Raw genomic sequence first — 18,713 nt, 5'->3', positions numbered from 1 at the left:
CTAGCCATCGTTATCATGCATGCATGGTTTCCACGTACAATGGTAGAGATAACTTGAGGTCAACTTGCATCCTAGAGTACCTCTTTAAAGTCTATACACTACATGTAGCAATTATTGCAACTTCCAATTTGTCATTGTTTGGAAAAGCCCTCAATATTGAGTGCAACATCTACACCCTAAAACCAATCCTCTCAGGTACGTGGAAGAAGCACAATCCCTAACAAAAACTTTCATTAAGAAGAAACAAAGTTCAAAAATGTGAGGCTCAAAATGAGGCAGGCCAATGCCAAGATCAATCCAACTACACAAAAGCGTATTGCAATAAAGCACTTATTAAGCTCTTCACTCATCTCATAGTAACAAATCCATTGGGTGGAATTGGAGTTCAGGCAGTCCTAACAACCATTTAAAGGCCTTGACTCCATCATTTGAGTTCTCAATAGAGCTTTCTTTTTCCTTGTTTATTCATCATTGAGCTTGCACAAATAACATTACCATAAATATACCTTTGCAAAACTAGAACATATTTGTAAGTCCAAATTTTCTACATTACCATACACACTAAATACAAATGAAATTTCTTTTGGCACTACAATGTAGTGTTTACTTTTTCTCTCTCCTCCCCATCTCAATTTACTTAAGCTTCCACTGAGAAACTCAGCTAGGTTAGCATGCATGGAAATCCAAATCAGCAGTACCATGGTGCACGCAAGGCACTATACTGAGACTTGCGAATTCCCACCTCTCAAAAAATAAAAGCACAAACCATAGCCATTCATCTCTACCCCAAAATGTATGCACCTAGTACTAGCAGTTACAAAACAGAAGGCACTAGTATGTTTATGCACAGAATGATCACAAAGGGACCTGCACCAAATAGGTCAAGACTCATCAAGCGAAAAGAAAGCAAGACATCCCCACCAATATCATCAATATCCAGCATTGGCTGCATAACATTGTATATAGAATGCTCACATGCACATGTAACACTTGCACACATGGGCATCTAGTATACAAAGCTCCTGATTACTGAGTCCCTATCAACACTTTGAAGGCCAAATAGAAAAGCCCTTGTACTGAGTCTCTCTCAAGGTCAATGCATTTTGAGATGGAAATTTTCAATACTAGCACCTGTGGGGTAAAATCTGCATATCTGAGGACATGATACCTATATGAATAACCAGACTCATAGCCCCTTCCATCCTTCACACAGCCCTAGCCATCTACAGCCAGTCATGTGTAAAAGCAAAACGGACCCCAACAAATTGAAAACACTGCACCCTAATTTGTCTACAATAAAGAACTGGATACCCTAACCACGAGTAAACAATTTCAACTCATGTTACATCCCCTGAATTCCTGAAAATTCAATGTCTCCCTATGGTTACCTAGTGCAATCTTGATGGAAAGATATTGGAAACCCGATGTCCTTAGAATAGATAAGCACATATCCAATTTTTCACAGAGAAACTGTCCACAATGATTCTGGTCATAGGAATTAATAGAATTGATTTCTGCCTCCCAGGATTACCCCTTCCAGGAGGACGTAAGTGTGTATAATAAGGGCAGTGATTACTGCTGTCAAACCTTTAAGACATGCATTACTGTTTATCTAAGCTTGTGTGGCACTCTTGGATTTTACAGAACACAACATTCATCGCAGCCAAGGTTCCAAGCCTTACACCGATGGGCGATCCTTCATGATGGTGAAGTTTCCGCCAGTATGATACACTCAATGGCACAGAATAGTTTCAATTAGTCTGATTAACGGCTCTCAATGTGTCAACCATATCTCCTATTCTGAGTCAACTGACCGCTATGGGCAGCTTTGCTTTGTACAGGTGGATTAGCCTTCCCCCGCACTTGTGCAGCCTTGGGAAGGTCTGGAAGATCCACGAGTTGCACTGTGCGTTGCTTCTTTGCTGAAGCACAATACACCAGTGCGCCATTAGTATGCTTGCTTCACCCCCATTAAATCTGGGAATTAACTCCTAGAAAAACAGGGAGAAATATGCAAATGAACTGACCATTTTCAGCATGCTGGTACCCTTCATAAAGCTTCCTCTTGGAAATCTCAAGCTTCTGAGCAACATGGCTCTTGTCTGTGAAGCTGGACTTCTGGCAAACATGGAAGGTATTAACAGTGAGATAATGGAAAATCTGCACACCCTAGGGTACCAAACCAACCTACAGATATCAAACACAAACTCCAAAATGCTTAAAACCATTCTCACATTTAAGGTTGAGGGCTTTGAACTTTTGTCACCACCGCTTGAATATAATCCAGCAGGCCTTTGAGGCTCATGGTTTCTGTTTAGCTTGGATAAGTCAGTGGCCGGTTTTGCTGTGAGCGAGCCTGAAATAGCTGTCACTTTCACTACATCATTGGAAGGTCTTCCTGGTCCAGAACCACCTGTTACACTCTTTGACAATGACAATCCATCGAGATGGTTCAACTGTTCTTTGTCACTGCCATAATAAGTGGTTGAACCTCTGGAAGTTGACTCCATCTTTCTTTCAATCCTTCCTGAGAAGTGAAGATCCCTGGTGGTGCTTCCTCTCTCCTCGGGCACCCTGAATCCCCAATCGCAGCTCGTGCTTGCCTTACCATCACAGTCGCTGCTATCAGTCAATATGCTCCCTGATTGTGACCTAGAGGGGTAATACAGATTATCTTTGATAGAAGGCTCAACTGAGTTGAAGAGCTCTTCCTCTTTGTTATTTGCTTGCCCACCTGCAAATAATGTCAATGAACAGTCACAATTTAAATTCATGCCTGCAGTTTTGAAGTGATAAAAAAGACAGAACTCTGGACAGGCCAAACACTTACATATTTCCTCGTCCATGAAGCTGAGAAGCTGCAAATTTGTGTAATCCCATCCACCATCCCAGAGGTAAAGCAAAGCATTAGTAGAGCTCAAGGTCAGTGCCCCAAATTTTAAAGAGCAGGCTGACTAGCTTGTTTCTGATTGAGGTTTGAAACGTTAAAAGTTTAATTCCCTTGACAAATGGAGGTAAAATAAGAATCCACAACACATTACCTGAGACATTTCCAAGGAGGATGTTCTCGCTGCCAACAATGCACCCTCATCAAGGGGTGGATATGGTAATCCTTGCTCTTCATTGCCAGCTTCTGATATCGCACCGCCTTCTGAACCTGCCAATCGCAGGTTTTTTTAGAATTGGCCTGTCAATACTAAAGTTAAAGTGAAAAATAATATTTATTGTATGTAAACCTATTCCTAAGGTGCTATTTTATTTAAAAATTGCATGCAAATTCATGCACACCACCGTGCAAACAGTGATCTCCTCCTATCACAAATCCAAAGAATACGCATGAGGGCGAGCAACTCTATAATTTGAATGTGCCAGTTAGATGGTTCATATCATACCTGCAGCAGCAGCAGTTGCTTCTTCGACACTCTGCGCCCACTGATCAACTAGCTCCTTCCAATTCCTGCATAGCTTTGAATAACAAAAATAAGGATACTTTCCCTGAACTCCCATGCACCTAACTCAATGATTTCACAAGAAGTTCCATTTCAAAAAACTTTCACTGTTCTTTGATGATGGACATGTCTCCTCCCTTTGCAGGGGAAAAGCATTAGTATCTCGCAGTCCACCATTGAGTGCAAGCAAATCCCAGTATTTTAATACAAGGATGAGTACGACTTTACCTGACAAGCCTCTTTACAATGGCCCGCACTCGCTTGGAAGAATGTTTGCGCAAACCATGGACTTGCCTTCCTATCTCTGTTGCCTGTTCCAAAATCTTATTGTATCAATTGGCAGCGGAGCATAACTTGATTCTCTAGCACATAGATATACAATGCACCTCTTCTGTAACTTAACCTACTGAAGTGCCACTGTGAGTATACATTTAACATTATGAACATGGTTGCACAATGACGACAACAATGTAGGCACTAGCCTCACATCTCTCGAAACCCTCACAAGAATCTGCAGATACTCTGATCTTGTACTAAAGACAAACACAATGAGAATTACGCTAGCATTTATCAATGTGAGAAATGTATAGACAACCTTCAAAGCCTGAACAGTGATCTGCATATACTCCAACCTCTGCAACGAATCCAGGATCGTACTCTCCGACTGCATCCAACAAAAATTTTACATCAAACGCCATAGTTAACCATATGAGAGACGAACCAAAGCACTAACCTGGTACGAAACTCATTACGTTCTCAGTAGAAACGGAAGAAAAGCTGAGAAGGAGATCGAAAACAAAGCCGGCACAAAGAAGAGCATTCTGATCGTACTTGGTTATCGTCCGCAATCGTCTCTTTGACTCGATAGAGATCTTTCAACAAGAGCGTCTCTTCTTCCATCTCATCAGTAAGAGCTTCAGCGTCTTGGTAGGTAGAAGGGTGTGCCTCTCGAATTGCTTGTCCTTCCGGCCTTGTATCCTCTTCATTTTCTTCCATGTGGTTCGTAGCATTTGTCAACACCGATCCGCTCAACCTAGTGGCATCGTTATCTCCAGAATGCAACTGCAGCAGACTTCGCGCAAAAAGCGTCTCTGCAATTGCACCCCTTCTCTCTTTGAAGTCCTTGGGATAATCAATTGCCGCAAGAATAATGGCTTGTTCAATAATTTTCCATATATCTGCACCCGCTTTCTCAAAGTAGCTCCTCCAGCGCTCCATGGTCTCACGAGACCTTCCTGTGCTTCCAACTTGCAGAAGAACGTCGTGGACTTCCCTGAGTGTCATTCTGGGAAGACGAACATTGTGGGCATCCAGGCAAGAGTGAATCAGTCCAGGAGGTCTCTAGCCCATGCGGCAAGCTGGCGAGAGCTCCAAATGGGCAAGGAAAGGGGTGATGCGGCGAGTGTCTGATGGAGAATCAAAGGGCGATGGAGAAACTAGGAGTGGAAAGGACCTGGAGGGCAGAGGGGAAAGGAGAAGAGTTAGGAAGAGGGATGAGGTGAGGAAAGGAGGAAGCTTTGATGTGCGATGGGTTGGAGGAGGATCATCTGTTGGGAAAAGAAGGAAATGGTCAATCCAAACGGAGGTGGGCGGATGGTCTTGAGCAAGCTCTCCACGCTTCTCGCTCTCTCGCTCTTTCTCTCCCCTTTTCTTTGCTCTTATCCACAACCCCTGCTGTTTCCGTCCCGTTGCGCACCCCACAGTCTCCTTACGATCGTTCCCACATTGCCTTTGCTTTCATCTCCAACACACTTCGCTGCACACGGCTCCAATTTCTCTCGATTCTGATTCTACCTCAGCCGCTCGCTCTCTCTCTCTCTCCCCTTGATCTTCTCCCCTATCGCCCACTCTTAATCTTCTGAGTCTGCCCCTGCCCCCGACCCCTCTCCTCCAATGTCTCTTGCGATAAGCGTCAGAAGACGCTGACGAGGCTCTTCCTCTCTCTCTCTCTCTCTCTCTTTCTCCCCCCTTCAATTGATCATCTCACCGATCGCCCATTCTTCCGCTTCTGAGCCTTCCCCCCTACCTTTCTCTCTCTTTCCCTATCTCTCTCAGTTTGATCCATCTCACCGATCGCCCTCGCCCATTCTAATGCTTCTCAGTCCTACCCTCCCCAGCACAACCCGCTCCCCTTTCCCTCTCTCGCTATCTCTTTCTGTCTCTCTCTCTCTCTCGCTCTCGCTCACTCTCTCTCTCTCTCTCTCTCTCTCTCTCTGTTCTCTCCGCCCACCTAGGTGCCGGATCGGCGGTTGCAACGCCGTCGTAAGAGCGTGTGCGGCATCATATCATCAAAGGCGTTTGCCAAGGGAAGAAGGGAAGGTGGGCTGGACCGCCATAAAAGAAGCTTAAGCTTTTGATCTGCCGTGCATTGCTTGCTTTGCGCTTTTAACCTCACCCCAAACGCCTCTCCCTTTACCTCAGGTTAATCCAACCATGACATCACCATGACCAATCCTTCTTCTCCACGTGGCATGGGACTGTCCACGTGGCACCGCCGCGTGTCTGCCGGCCCCTGTGGATGGCGCCCCGGACCTCCACGTCATCTTGTTTCCCGTTCACGCTCGTCTGCCCACGTGTCTGATTCATGGAAAATTGACAGCGCACCTAACCACCGTCTTCCTCCACGTCATCCCTTGGCTTACACGCTCGCTCGCCTAGCTGGACTCCTTGTCCGAAATATTACAAAATTCGGAGTTTTTTGAATTTTTGATTTTTAGCTCCGCTTTTTCGCCGGGCGCTCAAATTTCAATTTTATTTTGGAATTCTGAAAATTTACCCGCCATCATAAGATCCGCCACGTGGCTCACATCTGTTTAGGCTCTCTTGCCGAGGGCATTTTGTCAAGGCTCACTACGTCCTCCTAATCGCGATTTTAGATAACTGCTCTCTCTCACCAACACCTGCCCAACTTAGGGGAATGGCCTGCACTGATGTGTTGTCCATGTGGAGGCGCATCATTTGATGCGCATCATGGGGGCCACCCAAGGCTATGGGCAGCAAAAACCCTCCGTCCAAGTTCTAACACACCAAGACGTGAACCGACTATATACATCTGAAAACGTTTAGCCTGTACCACGTAAGTTGTTGCACATCCTTGTAATAAATGAGCGTCTTGTTTTATTCTATCTACTTGGTCTGTAAACACACCTTGTCCATCGCCTTTTCTCGAGCAATGTAGCCAGCGCCACAAATACACCCACAACCAACTACATGGGCAAACTGCTGGAGGCCTACGCTAATAAGTAGCTAATGACCTTCCTCAGGGGATTAGTGGGCAGACACCCAAATAGCCTAAGCTGTTACCGCCTTTGCACCACGAAATCGCCAACCCTTAACTTTAGAAGGGTGAAGCTAATCTCCCACCTACACCATGTCCACATGTCTATTTGTTACCTAACATGATCTTTGTACTCCCCCTCCCTCCTTGTCAACCCTTCTTTCCAAAAGATGGGTCAAGTCATCCTCCACCAAGAGCATGTTCACACGTCTCCAAGTGGAGGTTAGCCCCATTACTTGACGTGGTGACTTGTTTCCATTAGAACCATAAGACTAACATTAAAAGCCATTTCATTGGCCCAATCATAGTCCTCGTCAACCTAGCTATGTACCTTCTGATATGCTATATCCCTTGACTATAATTAAGTAAAGGAGCAAGGTCCAAGGCCCATTGTGCCAAGATTTAGTCACATAGAAATGGAGGTAGAATTCCTTTAAATGTTGAACCATAGGGACTTGAGCCTCTACAATATTATTACCTAGAAATAGAGACAAAATTCCTTTTAAATGCTGGGCTATTGGGACTTGAACCGACAACTTCCCAAAGCCAAGCAATAGTTTATCAATAAAATAGCCCTAAAAGCAAAAATATGTGTATCTACTTATTAAAGTAACCCTACTCCTTCATGCATACAAACTTGAGGGTGCACATATACATGTACTACCCAAGCTGTCATGAAAAGGATTGGAACCTTAGTGGGGAACAATCACAGCTTCTACACAACGCTAGGTCTTTGGACCAAGTCTTCCCCTTAATGAACAACCCCACTTCAAAGAATATAAAGAAAGCCTTCTAGTATTTTTCATACTTATCCCATTTGGGGGGGGGGAGAGAGAGAGAGAGAGATCACATCCACAAAAAGAATAAGAAATGGACATGTGGCTTGTCCACTCCTTGATGACTAAATAAACAATATATTCTTATCATTTATGCTTGGAAAGGTATGGCTTCTGTACTTTACTTTTCTAATGTGTGGTTAGGAGATCATATTTGCTTAGCCCCATGGGCTCTATCATGCGTAGAACCACTAATGCATGCTAACTAAACCCCTTGCACCTACATAGTGGAGTGGAGGCAATATTTGTCACCAAGCTTTGCAGGTCCTCTAATTGAAAACAATTCAAATATGTATCAATTAGTGAATCGGTTCCCCCCATTGAAAAGAATTCAAAGATGTATTAATTAGTCAAAAGGGTAGGAAGGGAGGGGTAAAGAGGAGAGATTAATGAGGACACCCCTCTATTTATGAGGGGAGCGGGTTCTCCCCATCTATTTATGAGGGTCTCAAAGGCTAAGAGCTTTGTATAACACATTATGATGCCATGCTGATGCACATCATTTTTTACCCTTTCATCTTAGATAAACTAAAGGGAAACATTGAATGCTCTTGATGCTTTTATTGGCCCTGCAAGGGTCCATAGGGGTAAAAGTTACTGGTTGTGCCCTTTCAGATTTTTCATTTGGGTGGCGTCAAGTTGACTCGGTTTAATCTCGTGGATTAGGGGTTATTTGGCCTTTATTCCATGGGATTAGGGTAGATGTTTTGTCCTCTTTTGCAAGTTTTTAATGCTCTGCTAACTCATGGCGGCTATCTTTGTTGCACCTCTTTGGTGCACGAGCGTGATGATGGGGGAGCCCACTACTGTGCGCGGGCATGGCAATGGGAGAGACCAGATCATTTGAGATCATTTTGTTTGTAGGGATGGAGGGCTGATTATTGAAGAGGGCAGCCATGCTTGGCTTGCACCTCTTCAAAGAATCAAACACAAAAGTATGGGGGATGATTGTGTTAAGCACATCGCTATCACTTCTGACATGATCTAGGTATGCATTTTGCATGATTATAAATAGCGCAGTTCATCGATCATTCAGCTGCAAGGTTGTCATGGCCATGTATGCTTTGTGTGCTTCTTGCTATAAGGATTTCGATACAGAAATGGCGGATTATGAAGGTTGTAGTTACGAAAGTGTTCTGTGTTTTTTGATTCAAATGCATGCATTGTTGTGAAGCGATGTAATGTCGATTTTCTTTGCATGTGTGGGTTTGTGATTTAGCTCGATGGTTTGTGCAAGATAATCTGCCGACTTGTAGTTCATGAAGGCTGGTAGTTGGATTGTGGATGCAGAGCTCTATTTTTTGGGTTGCACTCTGCATTTGAGGTTGGCGATAGTCGTGAAGGTGAGAAGCTCAAAAATGGGGTTTCGAGGGTTGTGCAGATGGTAGGTGATGGTTTTGGCTCTTCTGTGGGCATCTGAGTGAACCCCATGCGGGGGTTTGGGGGTGTGTTGCATGCTTCAGCGTGCTTGATGGTCGATAATTGTGGCTCTGTTTTCGGGGTTGACAGTCATGATGGGGGTTCAGGGGTTGCGTAGGTTTTGCTCATCTCTCGGGTTCGGGGGTGTGCTGCGTGCTTTAGCATGCTTCATTGTTATCAATCGGGGGTTCGAGGGTCTGCTATGCTTGCAAGGCTGCTTGATGGTAGTGCTTGATGCTATCCGGTTCATCCTGGTCGATTGTTGGCAGTATTGAAGGTTAGAGGGATGGAAGAAATTGGTTATCGAATGAATTCAGATAGCATTTTCTGAAGGCGAACCAAGTGCGTGGTGAAAGGTTGTGCTTTTTTTGTGTGGAAAGAATGTGTGGGTTATGTCTATAGTAGCGATGTGCATGTTGTCTATTACTTGCTTATCCTTAGGGTCCTTAGGGCTAAATGTGCTTCATTGGATGTGTATTATTTTTTCTTGATTGCATTGTGTGTGATTGTGTCTATGAGTTTGTAATGGCTTGAGTCGTATATAGGTAAATATCCCCGACATTTTGATTCCCCTAAACAAACTTTAAGATAAAGAAAACATGCTATAATTTTGTGCAATCTTTCAAAAGGAACTCAAAGAAAAAATAATTCCATGATAGAAAACAAATATAGCGCAAGTTGTTATGATTATAGTTAAAGAACATAATGATTTAGGAGTGTAGGTACTTGCACATAGGTTTGCTCACCACATTTCAAATTAGATGACCATATCAAATGATGCATTTCTCCCTTGGTTTTCAACTCCATAGAGATTCGAAGTAGTAGTTGGAAGAACTTTAACACTGAAATGCAAATGTAGATATATGATGTTGTTGATCTTTTTTAGGGCCAGTAGCCTAGAGGCAAGTTTTTGTTTTTTGAGCTCTCATGAAACCACTTGTCACCAGTAGAGACGTTCATCTTCATGAAAATCTAATGGTGTAGATTCTCTATATTTTTTGCTTTATTGAGCTTTGCTTTTTGAACATCATTGTAGTTCTTGTCTATTTCTGAAAGATTTCAGCGTGACTCTATGTTGGATGGACGAAGAGGAGAAAGTACAATTCTTTATGTAAAGCTTCTACACTTTGTTATTTCTGTGTGGGTGGCTGATCTTAGTTGGAAGCTCATTGTTGCTAATCTTGAGCTCACCATCAGTTCTAGAGTGGCCAATCTTGAGCTCACCATCAGTTCTAGAGTGGCCGATTTGGTTCATAGGCAATTTTGGCTCACCTTAGAGGTCATGAATGATAGCAGGAGCAGCCATTTGATTTTGTAGCTTGGTGGCTCACTTGAGTAAGTTCTTGTTTGGATAGAGAGGTCTCCATCTCAGTTCGTGTGAAGCTTTGGCTCTCGGAGTTGGTTCGATGTTTGCAGGAAGTTGTTTGTTCATATCAGTGTGTGGGTGCCAGTTTTTAGTTAAAGAGAGCTTTTGGTTGTCGTAGTGAGCTCGTGGGTGTGGCAGAAATGTAGAGGAGTTGCTGAATTTGATTCGTGAAGTTTGAGGGAGTCATGAGTGATTACAGTAGCTCTTTGCTTGCTGTAGAGATGTCTCTACATCAAAAGAAGCAACCAATTGGCTTGGATTAAACAAACGTGAGGAGAAATCCGTAAGCCTTCTCTATAAGAAAATTCCACTCTATTTGGAAACTCTAGGAAAATTATGTAAGCCTTCTCTATAATAGCTGGTTTTGATGATTTTGCACTTGCCTTTACCGAGATTCAATGCAAGCCTTTATCGAGGCTCAATGGAAATCATCAACTCACTGTAAAAAACTTATGAACACTAATTCTGTCCGATTCTTTTGATCATTGATACAGTGTTTGTTTGTTAACTAATTCCTAGCTCCGTACGATGTGTCGCCTCTGAAAATATGATGGTGGAAAAAAGAGAGCCCGGGCTTAAACAAGAATTGGAAAAATCTATATACAAAAGTAGTAGACACTTAAGTGGTGATGAGAAAACCACTATAGATTTACATCGACGGGCATTGGGCAATGAGACAACAATTGGCTTGGAGGGGGGAAGGGGGGGGGGGGGCAAGGGGGGTAGAACCACATAATTAGAGAGGTCTCTCAAATGGATAATGGAAGAGTTAACCTACAATAGAATTGACATGGAAAATTTTGAGACGGTGTTGAAAGAAGCAAGCACAATTTGACTCAAGAAAAAGAAAAATTTAAGAGGATATTGAAAGAGAATTGAACACAGTTAAGAGCAAGTGAGGCTAGCTAAGTTGCTTTGAAGAGGCAGAGGAGGCAACATAGTTTATAGTTCAAAAATCTAGTCCTGAGTTTTGATTTTTTGTAGTGTAGAAGCGGTGATTGAAAGGTGGGTGAAGGTCGATGAATTTGCAACCAAGGAGAGCAGATCATGTGGGTGTGATGAGGAGCTAGGAGGTGGCAGATCTAAAGCAAGGGATTGTGGTGGAGACCTTGGAGTGCAAGTCCATACTGAGCAAGTGGAGGTGCCATGGGGAGGTGCAAGAAAGCCATGGAGGCCCAAAAATGTGTGAAGAGCGATCAATGGAGCTGGGTAGAAGACATTACCATAGCCAGGGCTAGTCTCTTTCCCAAAAGAAGGGACCCAAAAAATTCATCAGCTTCTCATGGGCCTTTCTTCTTGTTGTTTTGGAGATATCCCCATTTCGTGCAACTTATCTCCGTGCTAATATTCTCAGTGTTATCTCGACACCTAGGGAAGGGCCCGTTCCCTTACATTATAACTCATTGGGGAAGGAAGCACGCCAAGTGGTTACAATAATTATATATTATGTATTATCATATAAATATTTTCAATTACTCATCCATTCAAAATTGTTTGTTTTCAATATGAATTCTTACAATATTTCTCTCTTTTAATGCATGTTATCAATGCGGGGAGCAAGGAAATCCAAGATGGATGCAAGATTGAAGGATGATGACATGAGGATGACACCTTTATTCGTATGGTTCTAGTCCATGTGACAGTTATTGTATCACCTTATTCATGTCACAAGACTTCAACTTCCAAAATATGGACATCATGAAATTAATAATAAATCACTACCCTGACATTTGCAGGGAGGATCGGGTTCTAATAGACCGTGTGTCACATCTTATGTCCACCATTTTACTCATTTGCTCCTTTCCTTAAAATTTTGATAAAATACTAGGATTTAGGTTCAATTTTGAGTTAGTAGTTACATGCTCGACAATGGAAAGGCTACCTGTTGCAAATCTAGTTTTAAGAGCTACTAGGGATCGAAGATGATAGGTTGACACAACAATCAGCTAAGGATAACAAGAAGAAACCTTGTGATCGTAGCACATTAACATATGCCATTTTCAATGGTCTCCTTATAGTGGGATGAAACTCTAACAGACTGAATTTTGTTGAAATAGATGTTGTTCATCCTCAACCAAAGAGAGACAATTGTCAACATCCTAGCAACCGACATCTCCCCTTTAGTGTGCATGTTGTTAGTCCTTCACTTGTAGGTGGGGTTACTTCCCTTCTACGTTCTTCTTCACCACCCCCCCGTTGTGAAAGCACTTGTGGCCACAAAACCATGTCCCAAACAAAAGTTAGGTGAAACGGATCCTTCTAATGATAAAAAATCCAAAATAGTTGAGGTAAAAGAAGAGTATCCCCCATGTGTAGAGAATGTCAATGTGCTTGCTTTGCATAAAGCACACAACTAGTGCGGCCCAAAAATCGAGCCAGTGGTAAAAGTCCTCCAGGTTTCGGAGATTGATCTTACAATCAAGAATTGTCTTTGATGGACAATATCTCTTATTTTGGCACTCCATCACATTTTTTGCATATTCCACTATCACACAATGTGCATTAGAGTCACCTTGCATGATGACCTTGATATCTAACTTCGTCTATGCAAGTTACAACAAACAAAGGATGTTCTATAAGACAATAAAGGTCTAATATAGCACAAAATGTGCATATACCTCCTATGGTAGTTACATTTATTTTTATTATATGGCATTTGTGTAGTAAAAAAGCCAAATTTTGTGTATGGCTTTTCTCAAAATACTTTTGTTTGCATGACACATCCCTCATTATACTTACTTTGAAATTGACTTTGTCAATGGCTTGAGATCCTCATTAATGAGGATTCACTCAAGGGTCAATTAAAGCCAAGCACATTTGTACATAGGCTATTACCCATATTTCATCTCCCTCACTATCAAAGAAGTGCAATGAATAATATGATTGATGAATACATGGTGGCTAGTTGGGGCTAGTTTGTCAAAGGAGAGAGCCCCCAATCGAGCATTTTGGGGTGTTGTTACATAATACCTTCATCCATAACCTTATATGCAGGTCATGGATTGTTCATGTGATAGAGTGTCACTTTTCTAAAAGTCACATAATTACTCTTATATTTTTTTCAATTTGAAGGGAACTTGGGGTAACTGGCATCAACTTTCACATATATGTGTGGCATGTGTTCAAATGTTATAACTTCAAAAGATTGGGATGATTAAGTAGTGATTATATACAATATACACAAGGTTACATATTAGATTCGACAAAAAGTTTTAAATGCATGTCAACTCAATTCACCTAGTCTTTGTTTAGCATTTTCTAATACATTTGAAAAAATCACTTGCTAGCTAGTAAAGGCATTAAAACGTAGCATGCTATAACAAGTCTCATAATAACAATAGCTCACCTAGCACAACTCAAAGTTACAAGAGTGTGGGAGCTCAAAACTCCAACATCACACACATTTTTTGGGTGAAGGCATTAAAAAGGAGCAAGAAAAAGATCTAGTACTAACTATAGCACTTTCCAATCATAACATTCCTTCAGGTAGATGCCAAGAATGAGCAAACAAAATTATTCAAGTAGCAAACAAGAGACATACACATTGCATCATTTAGGTATGAAGGAAAACAACATGGGAGAGAAAGGCCTATTGAAAACTTTCTACAAGGGACAATAATAATTGTTTATTTAGTAGCAATAGGGAGGAGAGGGGGTACATAAGCGATGACATTTTGATGGAAGCAATGGTTGCATAATGCTGATTAATTTTGTAACCATATGCGAGTGGTGACATGAGGTATGGCAACGGGGAGCAAGGTTGCATTACATTGATCAATTTTGTAACCTCATGTGAGTGGTGACATGATGTATGGCAATGGGGAGCAAGAGTAGAGTCAACTACAAACATCTCCAATGGCCTATGCAAGTCTCTTCTATTCTTGGTGTCAAGAACATTTTCATGACAAAAGCTCAAAAATGGAGGAAGCTGCTTGCCATTTTTGCAATCTTTGTAGTAGATGTTGCTGACAAAGGAAACAGCCTGTAAAGTTTGGAATTCAACCACACCTTGCACATGTCTTGTGAGAGCACTTATTAATATCATAGAGGCACGTGATCATGGAAAACAAAAGTAAATTGGCATGTTTTTTGTAGTTGAAATGTAGATCGTCACCAGTATGGGCCTCTCTATTAACTATGATTTCTTGATAGTCATTGTCTTCCATGCAAGTCTCATTGGGCATGGAAATGCTACTTGAACAAACAAGCTACATTTCCATTGACATTCCCAATGAAGGGGTTCTAGCTCCCTACAAATCATATTTATGCCTTCAATAATGTAGTCTACCTGAGTCCCCCAAAATTTAACAAACTAAGTCGTTTCTTACTTTGTTTCACTAAAGACTCTAACAATCCTTTCCTTTAGAATAGTTAGGGAGATATTTTTGGGTAGATTGCTGTAGGTTTTCTTGAGTATTCAAGGTCTCATATCAAGTCTAACTGTGAGTTTCAAGTGTTGGGATCATTAAATTTTTTCATATCACATGATTGCAGCCTTGAGCCCAAATCACCATGGCAAATGAAGGTTCACTCAAACTTCTTCACCCTTGCTCTAAAGGGGGGTTTGTTGGGGACTCAGAGCTTCATGTGTAGTGCCATGTGTGCATGTATGTGCACCTACATGTATGTGTGATTGTGTGAATGTGGTTGAGTAGTTGAGCCACTTGTGCCATGTGTATTAGGTGTTAACATAACCTATGATGTCAGTGAGATTCCTGTCACCCGATGTATCTATGTTTTTGGAAGATAAGGAAGCCCCTACCTACAAATTAGTATCATTTGCCTCAGCCTTGTCTCCATCATGTATTCTTCCCGATAATTTCCAAGACAAACTTATTGAGTCATAGGATTTAAAGATCCCTATCCTCAATTTTATTCATTTTGCCTATGTTTCAAAAACATGTTGTTATTTGTGATTCGGTGTCCAAATGGAGTGTTATCGAGTGGGCCACTATTTTACTATATTTTATTTTCTTTGATCAAAGATTAGTATCATCACTAGGGATTTAATCCCAATGAATTCTTTTATGTTGGTCCATTTTGATTTTTATGAAGCTCTTCTAATCATGTGCTTGAATAAATAGTAATGCTAGCAAGCTGGATTGACATTGTGATGAGTTTGTGTATGGGCATGCATTTTCTAGAAGTGCAATCCTCTCATTAATGATAGTGTCACAGGGGGGCAGGGGGGTATGGAGTGTGGTGTCTTATGGTACACAAGTTCTCCTTGTTGCATCCATTCCTTGATGATCTTGCCTCTATTGATGCATATGTTTCTTTGTACTTGGGTTTAATTATTGTAATGTGTTGGAAATATTCTATTCATGACTAGAATTTTTAAGTCACTTTTGTGTTTTTGGAAGAGTCTATACATAAAATTTTTACATGAAATACAGCTAGATGTGTCAGCAAAAAAATAAAAATTTAGAATCTTGCACACCTATTAAGGAAAAATGTTTAATTGATCAAGCTAAGGTAGACTTAGCTATATTTAGATTCTAATAGTTTTATTTTATTTAGGCTAGTTAGGTCAACTCATTAGATTTTATTTATTAATTTGGGTGGTGGTTGTTTTGAGGAGGCAAGAATGTGTGAGGTATAACCCCACGAGGTGATACAAGGAGGGAGCAACATGGCAATGAGAGGGGCAGGCTAGCAGAGTGAGAGGGGTTTGTGGGTGTGCAGGCAATAGAGGCCAAAGAGAGGCATTCGAGCAGGGGAATGGAAAGAGGAAGACAAGGGACACGAGCATGGTTGAGCAAATGGAGAAGGATAGATCAAAGATGAAAAGGATGGAGAGGGCGATGAGAGAAAAGGGATAGTCATAGGGTCACTACCCATAGGGAAAATATAGAGGGAGAAGGGAACACAAGGTGGGGGGTTAGGCAAGAACCATCACAATAGTAGGAAACGGTAGGGGGGTTGCAAATGGGATGGAGGGATGTGGTATGTGGAGAGGGACATGGAACATGGAGAGTGGTGTGGAACATGGAGAGGGACAGGAATGGGATGAGAGAGAGAGAGAGAGAGAAAGAGAGAGAGAGAGAGAGAGAAGGCAGGGAAGGGAAGAAATGTGGGAAACAAGAGAGAATGAAGGGAAAGAAAGGGGGAAGGGAGGAGGGAAAGAAGCAAATAAAAAAGAGGGGGGAAGACAGGAAAGAAGGAAGGAAAGAAAGAGAGAGGGAGAAAAAAAGAAAGAGATAGAGAAGAGAGGAAGGGAGGGGGAGGGAAGAGAGAAAGAGGAGAGAAATGGAGAGGGGTCAGGAAGGAGAGAAAGAGGAAAAGAGAAGGGAGAAGGGGAGGAAAGGAGATGGAAAGAGAAGGGGGAAGCAGAGAAAAAGAGAGGGAAAGAGGGGGCAAAGTTGAGACGGAAAGAGGGGAAGAAGGTGGTGGTGGAGGAGATGATGGAAAGAAAATGGTGCCAGAAGGAGAAGATTAGTGGTGGAGGAGGAGATGGAAGTGGGAGCAAGGGCAATGGAAGAGATGGAGGTGAAGTTGGTGGTGGAAGAAATGGAGAAAGAGTTGGTGATGGAGGAATTGGAGGAAGTGAAGGATTTGGAACTAATGGTGGTGGAGGAGAAGATAAGAAGTGGAAGGGGAGATGGAGGTGGAAGTGAAGCTAGTGGTGGAAGTAGAGGAAATGTAGGTGGAGCTTGTAGAGGAGTAAAAATTGAGATAGAATTTGTCGTGAATGGAATGAAGGTGGAGTAAGTAGTGGAATACACAAGGAGGTGGTAGTGGATGATTTTGGTGATGGAGAAAATGAAAGAGTTGATGGTGGAGGATGTAGTGATGTCATGGAGGAAGTGGTGGAGGTGGTGCAAGAGTGGTTGTCAAGGAGGAGATGGAGGAAATGGTGGTGAAAGTGCAATACATGGAGGGAATGATGATGGGAGTGGAAAAAATGCTCCTAGTGAAAAATTGTAGGAGAAAATTCCATATAAAAATTAGAAAGTGATGAGTTTTTCTTGTGGAAAATTTTGACTACAAGACTTTGCGAGGGTCGTGGCCCATTCAAGGCTTGGGAGGCTGACTTTTAACCTATATAGTTTCTCCAATTGAGCTTTCCCTTGTGTGATGTGACCAAAAATCCATCTCCTTGTGTTTGATGTAGAACTAAAGGGTGATGGTGACTTACAAAGAGGGAGATGTATCTTCTTCCAAAAGAAAAAATCTTTAATCAAAAGACATTTAGAAAATTTTCAAAAGAGAAGGGGGAAGAATGAAGGAGAAGGGGGGGACATTTAATAGAATGTGGGGGGGGACGGGGGGGGGTAGAGTGGTGTTATAGAATAGTAGGGGGGTTTAGGAATAATTAAGTGAGGATCAAAATTTCTAGAGTGGTGGTAAGAAATAGTAGAGAGGGAATAAGGATTAGTAGGGAAGTGGTAAGGAATAGAGTGGGAATGCGGGTGAGAAAGATATGTGGTTAGTAAGCGATATCTACCAATCAAATCTAGCTTTTGATGAGCACATTGAAATATCCAAAAATAAAAAGGAAAGCACCCAAAATTTTGAGTTCTATTAGGCTGCATCCATATATTGGCCTAAGGACATTATTTGAGGCAAGATTATTGTATTACAAGGATTTTACCAAGTGTCTATCCTTCCTCATGTATGATTAGGCATGACCTGCTTGCTTAAGGGGATAGCCTCCCTTGTAGCAAAACCAAAACATCACCACTAATTTGTCACCTCCATAGCTCTCACTAGCTTACTTATAGACTCATAAATAGATTCTCTCTCTCACCCTCTTCTTCTTTTTTCATAATAGAAATATATCTCCAAGATGGTTTTACAAATGGCCACACATGATGCCCAAGCTTTCCCTCCCCCAATCACTCTTGTCTATCGTTGAACCATTGTGGTAGGTCAGAGTGCCCTCATTCAATTTTTAGCCATGTGATTCTCCACCAAATGGGCTAATCTTAAGGAAGAAACTTGCCACAAAATAGCCCTTTGAAACGATCAATGTGAGCTTTAATACTAACTTTGGCATCAAGGATAGTTTGGGTTATCTAGCCCATGCAAAATCTTGTCAAAAATCGAGTCTTTATTAACCATTATGGGCATTTTGGTCAATAGAGTCCATGATCAAGGAATGAAATCCCACACGTTTGTTGCCATCAGACATGAAATGAAAAGATGTAGCAAAGTTTCCAAACATGTCATACAAAACATTCAATTACCAAAAGCAATTTGTTGCTATCGCAATTAGTTTCCCATGGGTGGAGCATGTGCCATAGAAACACCTTCCCTTGATATGGAATCTTAGAGCACTAGCCTTGCAAAAGTATTTATGTCCACTAGACACTAGTCTTTCAAGTGCGCTACACCTTCTGTGTGGGTCAAGATTCTCTTTCATC

The 18,713-nt window shown here is 41.9% G+C and overlaps 1 protein-coding gene across 2 annotated transcripts; it reads right to left on the bottom strand.

Annotated features, from left to right (window-relative positions):
• Positions 1-1,405: 1,405 nt before the first annotated feature.
• On the bottom strand, positions 1,406-5,787 carry LOC147896707 (putative mediator of RNA polymerase II transcription subunit 26b). Of its 2 annotated transcripts, XM_087381748.1 has the most exons (10): positions 4,281-5,787; positions 4,045-4,113; positions 3,678-3,760; positions 3,393-3,457; positions 3,042-3,157; positions 2,831-2,858; positions 2,382-2,734; positions 2,235-2,318; positions 2,028-2,118; positions 1,406-1,922 (listed from the first exon to the last, which is right to left on the bottom strand). In XM_087381748.1, the coding sequence occupies exons 1-10, from the start codon at positions 4,731-4,733 to the stop codon at positions 1,783-1,785; spliced, it is 1,482 nt and encodes a 493-aa protein (XP_087237874.1). In that variant the 5' UTR covers positions 4,734-5,787; the 3' UTR covers positions 1,406-1,782. The 2 variants fall into 2 exon arrangements, with proteins under 2 accessions (XP_087237874.1, XP_087237873.1); XM_087381747.1 differs by having other exon boundaries at positions 2,235-2,734; positions 4,281-5,786.
• Between the last annotated feature and the right edge of the window lie 12,926 nt (positions 5,788-18,713).

The sequence above is a fragment of the Dipteris shenzhenensis genome, chromosome 11 (assembly GCF_047967505.1).
Source record: "Dipteris shenzhenensis isolate YYH24624 ecotype China chromosome 11, Dip_SZ_1.0, whole genome shotgun sequence".
NCBI lineage: Eukaryota > Viridiplantae > Streptophyta > Polypodiopsida > Gleicheniales > Dipteridaceae > Dipteris > Dipteris shenzhenensis.
Note: the sequence above shows the minus strand (reverse complement) of the source record. Positions and strands in the feature narration are given on the sequence as shown.

What these genes read in the sequence shown, in the direction of transcription:
- LOC147896707 (XM_087381747.1), bottom strand. Translation starts at nt 4,733, where the DNA reads ATGACACTCAGGGAAGTCCACGACGTTCTTCTGCAAGTTGGAAGCACA. An exon ending in CGATTGCGGACGATAACCAA is followed by an intron (nt 4,114 to 4,280) that starts GTACGATCAGAA and finishes TGTTGGATGCAG; the next exon opens with TCGGAGAGTACGATCCTGGA. An exon ending in AGCAACTGCTGCTGCTGCAG is followed by an intron (nt 3,158 to 3,392) that starts GTATGATATGAA and finishes TGCGATTGGCAG; the next exon opens with GTTCAGAAGGCGGTGCGATA.